At 41.0% G+C, this 10,481-nt stretch overlaps 1 protein-coding gene across 1 annotated transcript; it reads left to right on the top strand.

The window, feature by feature from the left end:
- Window positions 1-491: 491 nt before the first annotated feature.
- On the top strand, window positions 492-8,649 carry mief2 (mitochondrial elongation factor 2). The gene is made up of 8 exons (XM_070828383.1): window positions 492-637; window positions 3,188-3,347; window positions 4,049-4,214; window positions 4,353-4,450; window positions 5,445-5,621; window positions 5,742-5,905; window positions 6,456-6,608; window positions 7,339-8,649. Exons 2-8 carry the CDS (start codon window positions 3,210-3,212, stop codon window positions 7,844-7,846), a joined length of 1,404 nt encoding a protein of 467 aa, XP_070684484.1. The 5' UTR covers window positions 492-637; window positions 3,188-3,209; the 3' UTR covers window positions 7,847-8,649.
- The last annotated feature ends 1,832 nt before the right edge of the window (window positions 8,650-10,481 follow it).

Below are 10,481 nucleotides of genomic sequence, written 5' to 3'. Positions count from 1 at the left end.
ACTTTTGTTCAAGTTTTGAAAGTCTGTTTAACAGGTTACAACTCAAGAACATGTTTATTGTCCCACTAGTAGTAGTAGTTTTATTGATTACTGTTCATTTAGATTTCACTGATTATATCAATTGAGATGATTGTCTCTCAAGGTTAGGAGACAAAAAGAAAACAACTTTTTACATCCTCCTAATATTCACTTAATTGGTATAGTAGTTATGCATCCTCAATATTTCCAGAAAGTTATTTATAATTCATTAAAGAAAATACTTTCAATGTAATTATACACTTTTATCTTCTACATTTTACAGTAAGAGGCAATATTAGGTTTTTTAAAAAATCTTCAAAAATGTACTTGAACACAGAGCTTCAGTAAAAATATTTGGTGACTTTCCACTTATTGGTTTCTGATGTAGTTCGTCGGTGTCTCCTGGAGGCGCCACTGCACCTCTACGCTGAATGCTAACCACAATTAAAACAAAGAAGAAGAAGCCAGCAGCTGTTAGCTAGCCAGTGGAGCTATATTTACTCCATGTCCGTCAACGGTACAAAGTAACTTAACGCTTTGCTGTTGGAGATAATCAAAAACGGATTTTATCAAGCGCTAATGGTGTGGAGTCGGACTGTTGGTCTCCCCGCACTGTGTGGTAAGTTTATTTACCGTTAACAGCAGCAGAGGGACAACTAGCGAGCTGTCACTCACTGCTAACGGAGCTAACTAACTAGCTGGCTAGCGTTAGCTTCACTAACTGACGTTAGCTGCTAGCAGGAGTTGGCTGCCATACGTCCATTTGCTGCTCCTCTCTGGCACATTAAAGTACATTAAAATAGCCAACTTTAGTTAGTCTTGTAGGTTAGCTAGGTAGACATTGGTGCTACGTTACTAAATGTCATGTTATTAGTCTGTGGCGTTAGTGATAATGTGTAGACTAGACTGCAGGCTGTATGTGTTACTATCACAAAGGGAAATACTCAGCAGGTGAATGATAAGTTATAACGTTATGTGTTAAGCTAAACATGTCAGCCGTCCGGCCCAGAGGACCACATGTAATCACACCGCAAGGTAAGTTAAAATAATGCTTTGTTTAAGATCCATGCAGGAGAAGTCACAGTGTTCTTTCTCTGTGGTGTCCTTATGTTACATATCGTTTTTGTCGTATCGCAGTGCTGCCACCTTTGGTCAGTGCAGTATCCCACAAACACGAAAGAAAACGATACAAACAAAGCGTTTTTGTTTCACCATTTAACTTGGAGGCAGTGCCCTCACTCACAGTAACAGCTTCTCGGTGTATGATGCTGCTAATGTTATGCATTTGCCACTGTATCACCAACATGTGGTATATTTTAAGGGTAAATTGCACATTAAATAGTGTTTCCGAATTAGTGGTATGTTACAGAAAAGTTGTGCTGGTCTGGACACAGCATGTTGGCTACTAGCATTATTGAAAGACTGATCTAGATCAGTAGATCAGTTGCTCCTTTTGTTTGCAGCCATTATCAGTTTGACCAGTGTTAGGTAACATCTGTCAACATCAGGAGTCATTTTGCAAGGCCTGATAGTAAAGTACCTGACATTAAACAGAAAAATTTAACTCTGCTCTGATGTTGAACGTGTTGAAGGTGCTGCAGACATTTGTTGTGCTGTAATTTGACCTGGGAGGTTGTTACATATTTGACCTGGCTGATCTGACTCAGGCAAGTATTGGGTCTATAAATAGAGCGCGTCACCATTTGTGGGATCCTGTACCTCTGGCATGGAGAGAGGACACAGCTTGGCTGAAATGGCTTAAAAAAAACGTCCTGTGGCTGTATCTGAAACTCAGGTGCTAAATATGACAAGCACAGCGCACACATGCAGTTTTGTCCACACTAAAAGTATATTTATCTCATGGTCACATGCTTCAGAAATGAGCAAGCTTAAAGGATCAGTTGTTTCCTATCATTAACAACCTCACCATGACTTTAGTTTGAGAAACATACTCCTCTGCTGCAGTGTCATTCTGGCCTTGATCACAGGCCTTATAGTCAGACGGGCAGCCGTTCTACCAAAAGACCTTTGTCATAGACATTTTGATATGTCACAGAAGGAAAGTCACAGGAGTAATTAATGACATTAATGGTGGCTGCATTCAATTTGGCTCACTGGAAGTGAGAAACTACAGATGAGAAGCTACAAAATAATTGTTGAAATTAAATATATATGTGATTTTCCTCCTATGACAAATCAGAAGGTGTGTTTAAATGAGGCCAATCTGCACACCTCAAACATATAAGATTTTCTTTTGAACAGCTTCTCTTGCACAGAATCAGCCAAGAGAAACAACCCAGCAGCAGTGTTGCCACGTCTCTCTTTATAATTGCAATGCTTGTCTGATTAGTCTGTGACCTTCATGTTTAAAAAAAAATAAATAGATAAAACAAGATTCGTCTTGGTAGTTTAAGGCCTAGAATATCACCCAGATGTACTATATGTTTAAAGCCAGTAAGAGACTGCAGCAGTTACTCAAAATTAAAATTCTCCGCAAAGTCATGAATGAAGGGAAAATTGTACTCATTATCAGTCAAGTTACTTTTATTTATCTTGCCAAATATTACAAATCACAGCTTTGCCTCGAGGGGATTTACAGCTGATTTAAAATCCATTCAGCATTAAATAACATTTTTATCTCTAAAAGAAGCAGAATAATTTAATAGATTAGTGACTGTTTTGAAACTACACTCACAAGAAATCAATCTGTTCCTATGAGGCACATGATGCTCCCACAGCAAAAACAAAACTACAAACGTAATGCAGTTTTACATGATGTTTTTCAACACATTCACCTGTTCTTTAACTGAAACTGAAAACAGCACTGGAAGGTGCTAACTAAAAGAAAGTTTATGAATAAGGTGTTTGACCACCATAAACCTCCAGAGCAGCTCTCGGGTTCCTTGGCAGATTCTCCATGTGAAGCTCCACTGTAGGGATGATGATCATTCATTCAAAAGACTCACTGGTGGTGTTGATCTTGGTGGTGGAGAGCACAGTTCAGTTCATCTCATGGTTTATTCTGACTTTATAACATTCATGTAGTCATGCAGCTGAATCCATGATTTCTAGAGATGAAAAATGCTGCAGCTTCATCTCCCGTCGACCTGACAGTCATGTCTTATGTTTTTTTCCACTCACTTGAATTTATGCACTCTTCCCTCCCAAGGCTAACCACAAAAAAGGAAGCAATGAACTTCCATGGCAGTCGGAGGCGAGGAGAGGATGGCATCACCATAGTGATTGACTTCCTGCTGTCTAATGCCCGGCTGGTTCTGGGAGTTGGCGCGGCGGCCATGCTAGGAATTGCTACACTGGCAGTGAAACGGGTGAGTGGTATGGAGGTTGTTAGTATCACATCAGTGCGTCATTCATAGGAACTCTTCTTATGAATACAGAAAATCAGTCTGTAATTACAGCCTCCAAATATTCCATAAAAATCTGACCTGGGGGAAACAGATTCCCCATGAATCTGAAAAGCACAACACTAGTATGAGATTGCAGTCGGAGGCAATTAGGCCGGCAGTCAAGTCCAGAAGAAAGAAAGAAAATGAAAATTCTCTAACTCGTCTCTTCGTCACTAGTTTAGGCAGAGCTTTGTGGGTTAAAATGAATGCTGTTTGGCTGCTGACTCTTATTATTTAACCTAATTAACATCAACTCAAGTGGACAAAGAAAATGAAAGACTCAAAATGCTCGCAGTAATAAAGTACCAAATGTCTCAGTATGTTGGAAATTTAGAGTTTTGATGAGTAGATTTTTGCATCGTCGTGGACTGAATGGAAATCTACTGCTGCCCAGACAACAGGAAATTGGTTTAGCAATAATATGAAATACGTACTTGCACTTAATGGACGAAAACATGCAAAGACTCCTCTGGATGGTCTGTTTAAAAGTCCTTGAGGCAGAGGTTATCTTTGGGCCTCTTAAATCTACCTTTATTTGCCCGGGCTATGGCAGTGTTTGTTTTGGCGGTGCATCACTCGTCATACATGACTTCACGTCTGTGACAATGACTGTTTGTGTTTAGCTGATAGAGCGCGCAGGCCGTGCAGCCGACGATGAAAAGGTGGAGCAGAAGATGGCTGAGAGCTGGGAGGAGTTGAGTCTGGTGTCAGCCTCCCCCACATTGATCAGGAAGGGCATAGAGGGCGTGGTGATGAAACACGTTGCCAAAGCAGCCAAACAGAAGAAAGGTATCGGCTACATCCCAACAACCACAAGTGTTCAGGCAAATCACACACATATGAATATCACAAAAATGTCTACCTTAATAGTATATTCTAAGCCCTCTGATATTTCTGGACAGCTGTTTTAACATCTTTCTGTATCAGGTGACCTGTGCCAACAACCTCAGATGTCCCCTCTGGAGACGCAGTCTAAATCTGAGTCAAAGTCCAAGAGGCTCCAGCTGTGCGTCCTCAGTTTGCAGGTACACTCTGGCATTTCGCCTCTGAGCTCTTGAAGGCATAGATAATGCATTCAGCCTTAGCAGCTGCTCTTAGAGCTCTGCTCAGTGTTAGCTCATTCATTTATGCATGTGTAACATGTTTTGTAAAGCGCAGCGCTTGGGGAATACACATTGTTATGCACTGGTTAGGCTGCACAGAGCCCCAAGAGCCCTGCATAATCAAAATACTGTGTGTGCTTGTGAACTGGCTGTATAGAAGAAGTCAAACAGGCGTGAAACAGCTTTGAGGTAGTGTGCAGAACATCCACATAAGCAGGAATGCTGTGAATTATTCTGTACTAGGTACATGAAATAATTTGTTCAGTAAATGTTAGTAGAGCAGTCGCAAACGCATGACTGGGCATAAGAGGGGATTTGAAACAATGGGATTTGCTTTTTTGAAGAAAGCTTATGCAAATTGTATCTTTTATGAGTAGTTGCACATCTTAATTTCCATTCTGGATCACTGGAAAGCTGCTTTCGCAATGAACACTGGGTAATTTAGGATCACCTGGAAAAAATAGAGATCTATTTGGCCAATACTCAAGATTTAAATGACTTTTGCCCTAATGTTCAGAATTCCCCAATAGAGATGGGTAGAGCTTTAATACTCTATAAAACTGTTCATGTGTAACCGCACTTAGTTTATGTTTGCTTGTTCACCTTAATGCTTCTTTAACAGCAGTAGCAGAAAACACACAGCATTGTTCCTCTGCTGTTTACTAGCTTCTTCCTTGGAGCAACTTAACAGGCAAGACATCATCCTGTCAGTTCTGAAGTCTGCTCAGAGGCACAAAATGACTTTGAATATGATATTACTCAGGAGACGACTGTATGTGTTCCCAGTGGGAGTGTAAAAACTTCAAAACTGTTTTGTTAACTACAAGACAGCAGCTGTCTGCCTGAACAGTGACTGACTCGTTTTGTCAAGACTTTGCGCTCTCTTTATCTTTGGAAAACTGTAAATTGTGTTCAGGAGCGGCTGCAGCAGTACTATCACACAAGAGCAGCACTGGCTCCTCCTGAGGTCCAGAGGGCTCAGTCTCTCGCTCTGGACATTTGCACTGAGATCCAGGGCTTTCTGCACAGCCGTCATCCTGACATGCCCCTGGGAGAAATGAGCCTCGGAGGTTCTCTACTGGATGACCTGCAGGTGCTTCTTCTTTTTTTTTTGCTGATAACACTTGTACATGACCTTTATTTGCCCTTCAGTGATGTCCTATAGCATGATGTTCCCTAAAAGCCACCTTGGTTCATTTCTGTGTGTGTTCAGGTGGTCAGTGCGGACCATGCGTGTCTGCTGGTGCCTCTACAGCTGGAAGCCTCTCTGTGGCGTCTCATCCCGGGAGAGGAAACACTGCTCACACACCCGCTGCATTGGATGGTCCGACGTATCAATCTGGAATATTTCCCCAGAGGACGCAGCTACTGGGACAGGTTATCACACACACTACTGACATTCATCAGGGAACCTGCACTTCTTGTTTGTAAAATAAATGAGGTCAGTTGGTGTAAGTAGAAGATTATTACTGCTAATTAGCAACAGTTGTGTTTTTACTCCAAGTAATGTAAAAAATATTGTGCCATCATCTCTTGTATGTAAATTAGCAAATACAACTACATCTAAGGTTACAAATAACAATTATTTTCATTCTCAATACTCTTTTTTTCAATTAACTGAGTTGATTAATTGAAACATCAGAAAAATCACAACTTCGCAGAGCCAAAAGTGACTTCTCCATGTGTGTTTTGTTTGACCAAAATATTTGGATATATGACAAAGAAAAGCAGCAAATTATCTGATTTGAGAGGCTGGAATCAAAGAATATTTGCTTGCAGTCAAAAAAATAATTAAAAGTAAATTAAAACTAATATTAAAGTCTTTGGCAGTGGCAGGGCATCATGGCTTAAGATATGCATGGAAACATTCTGATAGAAACTTGACTCATTCACTCAAAGCAGTCTCTCCTTGTGTCTTGTACTGTAGGCACCTTGTGGGCGGTTACCTGTCTGCAGAGGCTGTTGTGAACATGTTCAGTAAAGCTGTCATGGAAACCATAAACTGGCCGTCTATCAGCAGCACTCTGGACTGTCTCGTCAGACCTGTCCTGGGAGGACCAGACCTGAGACTGGAGATTCGGTGTGTGTCTGCTCTTTACTGTTGTTCGATGTTGAGATTTAATTCCAAATGAAGCACTTTCTTTTTATGAGTTAACACCTCTGCTGTGGTTTCGTTTTGCACTATTAGATGTTACAATTTGAAGTTCAGGAGTTTTTCTTAATAGTCAACGATGTAGCGAGTAACTAACATTAAAACTCCTGAAAAAAATGATAAAACTGGTTAAACTTCAGTGGTAAGCTGTTGGCCATCAAATGCTAACAAATTAAGATATTCTGTCTACAGAAATGCTAGAAAGCTTTTAACTCTTAATTCTAAATATATTTTTGTCATGATGTGACATCATTCAGGTACAGGCACTTAAACTGCAGTGAAGTGTGTGTAATGTTGCTGGTATGATGTCAAAATAACTATCAGAGATCATTTTCACTGTCTAGTTTAAATTAGAAAATTTTAAAAAGCGAGACGCCAGCTCTTTAGTTGAGCTGTAGCCGAGCTGTGTGGCTGCCATATCCTGTTAAAATGGGTGGCAAAATAAAAAGCACCAGGTTCCACGATGCACATGTGCTGCTCAGGTAGGCAGTGTCCTGGGCGTAACAGCCTGCCCACAGTCTTACATGTGAGAGTATCAAAAAGGCAATGACATAAGAATACTTCAAATCCTAAAAGAAATAGCTGTGTGATGTTTGTGTGTGTTAAACCTGATGTGCTTGCTCTGTCTAATGGACCGTTCTTTTGTTTTAACCCTCAGGCCTGGAAATGAAAAAGGAGAGGAGAGTAGCAGTCAGTCGCTGTTCATCTCCATGTTGCCTCTGCTGAGGGAGGCCGACGTGGTTCTAACCGCCCAGCCTGAGCTCACCTCTCCTTGGGTCAACGCCTGGCATCTGTCTCTCTACCCTTGGGAGACTCAGCGCCTGGCTCAGCTCGACTCTGCTGACGGCGGATACCGCAGACACGCGCTCAAAATCCTCAAGGCGGTGTGCAGGCTGAACCCCGCCCTGCGGCCTCTCGAAGCCGCCCCACTGGCCAATCTCATCCTGCACCTCAGTGACAGTGAGAGCGACTGGTCCGAGGCCAGCCTGGATGTGAGATTCCAGCAGTGCATCACAGAGCTGATTGGCTACCTCGAACAAGCAGCGTTACACAGTTACTTCAAGCCAGCTGTGAATCTGCTGAGCGGCTTGTCAGAGGACCAGGTGGACCAGATGGGCTTCATGCTCTACTGCGCCGTGTCAGAGCCTGAAATACTGCTGATATAACTGTCTGCACACACAACACACAACGTTTCCCAAGCACTGACACACACACACACAGATCAAGGAGTAATCTTTTATCATCCAAGGTGTTTGGTTAAAGGCAAAGATTCCTCCCAATGCCTTCTCGTTGTTTAGCTCCTCCATCCTGCTTTGATGCAAGGGGACTTGGTACAGTTAGGATGACAAAATGGCTGGCACCATGGACTGATGTCTACACTGGAGGAGGAGAAGCTGTGGGGAGACTGCACATGTCAGAGTGATAATCAAGCTAAACAAATCAACCTGAGGAAAGGAGATGTGCCAAGACAAGGAGCTGAGGAAGTGCTTATCAAACAATGTGCCTGAGAACTGTCCACATGCAGTTCAATATATCTATTAACCGCAGAGGTGGAGTTCAGTTTAGTGCTAAACTGCATACATTATTTCTGTCCTGTAAATGATAGTGTGCGCTCTGCATAATTTTCCTAAATTTAATATATTCTAACTATGCAGAAAAATAATGACACGCTAAAAACCGCCAGGTTTCGTGCACTTATTAAACTATTCAGTCTGTCTGAGTTGGACTTGTTTAACTCGGCATCTATATTTTGTCATACTGGAGGTTGATGTGTGCTGTATTTTGTTTGTCTTGTTTAGTGTTCAGTCTGTTGCCAAACTTATTTGGGTTTAACTAACCCTTTAAATTATGGTTGAAGTTGCCTAATAATTTTATGCACTTGCTTTTAAATACAGTATGAATGTTGTGTTCAGTTGTGTTTTCTCGCTGAGTGAAAGAAAAATGATTTTCTGTGATTGAACAGTGAAACTGCAAATAAATATTAAAGAATTTGTTTAGATTCTCGCTTTGTTCTTCCCCTTTTTTCTTTTCTAGCTTGAGAAAAGTTATGTGTCAAGTGATTAAAACATGCAACTGTCACATTAGAAATGTTTTGCACTAGTTTCATGCAAATGTCAGTCAAAATGCTAAATCATGCCATGATTTACTAAACAGAAATGCATGGCTACGAACATGTGACATGGACTTCTGTATGTACAGAAGATACTTAAGTTTCAACAACCCAGACGTGTCCATATGAACACTGAAAGAGATGACTGACTGACTGAAATCTGTCTATTAGAGAGAAGACATAAAATCTTAAGTCCTCATTTTATGCAAAAATGCATAGCAAAACACAGCTCGAGCTAAAATGGGACCTCAACCTGCTGAACTTGTCAAATCCAGTGGGGATCTTCTAGCGTTTTAGTTCAGATTTCCCTCTTTTTATTTCCTCAGACAGTGACTCCTCGCCGAGCTGCAGCGAAGCCTCATTTCAGCCTTAGCTGAAAATTGATATTTACACTGAAATTGCATTGAGAAGGAATCTCCTCAGGGCCAGTAAGGACAGGGGGAGTGATTATTACAGCGGCCAATGAATTGTACCACACCAACACTGTGAATATCGTTTTTTCCAGTCTGTCTTTTAATGTGTTTAACATTATGCTGTGGTCACACTACGAGTGACAAAGCTACAACACATCCAACCGACTCCAAGTCACCGTTGAAGCTGAGGTAAGCATTTTATCTTTGGTGTCATTGAGAAAAAAATCGATAATTTTAATCATCTTGTGATATGACATGACATTGAGAGAGAACTAATAAACCTCTGCACCTCCTCTTTGCTCTGTTTTCAGGCTTAAGAACATCTCGCTCGTGATTTAGGACTTTGACCAATCACAGTTCTTCTCACAGAGAGAGAGAGAGAGAGAGAGAGAGAGAGAGCGTTCCTATTGGCTGTTCTGCAAACTCAGATGTGCGCTCACGTTCCTTCCGCTGTCAGTGAAAGCCTGATTCAAAGGCAGAAAGTTCTGCATAAAAAGTCATTGTTCTAGCATTGGAGCAACTGTCTACACTGCAAACAAAGGAAGACAGATTTACCAAACAGAGAGGCTGAAAATAAACACAATAAAACAACACAGCGAAGCATTTTAGAGATGGAGAGAAAACTAACTAACTAACTAACTAACATCTAAATAAGTTGTGGTGGTTCGTCAGGTTGTGTCATGGATGTAACATTATAATCAGACCTCTCATCACACATCCACATGTTGTGTAAGTAGATTTAAGTTCACGGGAGAGACCAGTTCAACTTCATATTTATGTAACTTTATATTCTGTTATATAGTCCATGATTATATGACACAGTCATGAGTGGGATGACTGAAGCTGCTCAGTGGAAGAGGTGTGTGTGTTTTATAGGAGGCTTCACTGGTTTACAGGTTGTTTTACTGATGTGTGTGTTGTTTTGCTGGTTTGATAAGAGGTTTAATTAGGTTTAAAAGAGGTTTTACTGATTTTATGGGATTCTACTGGCGTTTAAGAGATTTTACTGGTTCGTAAGAGGTTCACTGAATCATGAAAGGTTTCACTGGATGGTTTTAAGAGTTCTGACTGGTTTCTTTCTTTACTGGTATATTAGTGGTTTCAGTGAGAGGCTTTACTAGTTTAGCAGTTTGTGTTGTTTATAGGATATTTCCCTGGTTTATAAAAGAGTGTACCGGGTTATAAGAGGTTTGTGTTGTTTTCAAGAGGTTCCATCGGGTTTAAAGATGTTTTACTGCTTTATGGGAGTTTATACTGGTTTATAAGATGTTTTAACCC

Source organism: Pempheris klunzingeri, chromosome 3 (genome assembly GCF_042242105.1).
Source record: "Pempheris klunzingeri isolate RE-2024b chromosome 3, fPemKlu1.hap1, whole genome shotgun sequence".
Taxonomy (NCBI): domain Eukaryota; kingdom Metazoa; phylum Chordata; class Actinopteri; order Acropomatiformes; family Pempheridae; genus Pempheris; species Pempheris klunzingeri.
This window is presented reverse-complemented; position numbering and strand designations above follow the sequence as displayed.

What these genes read in the sequence shown, in the direction of transcription:
- mief2 (XM_070828383.1), top strand. Translation starts at nt 3,210, where the DNA reads ATGAACTTCCATGGCAGTCGGAGGCGAGGAGAGGATGGCATCACCATA. An exon ending in CTACACTGGCAGTGAAACGG is followed by an intron (nt 3,348 to 4,048) that starts GTGAGTGGTATG and finishes GTTTGTGTTTAG; the next exon opens with CTGATAGAGCGCGCAGGCCG. An exon ending in GACCTGAGACTGGAGATTCG is followed by an intron (nt 6,609 to 7,338) that starts GTGTGTGTCTGC and finishes TTTAACCCTCAG; the next exon opens with GCCTGGAAATGAAAAAGGAG.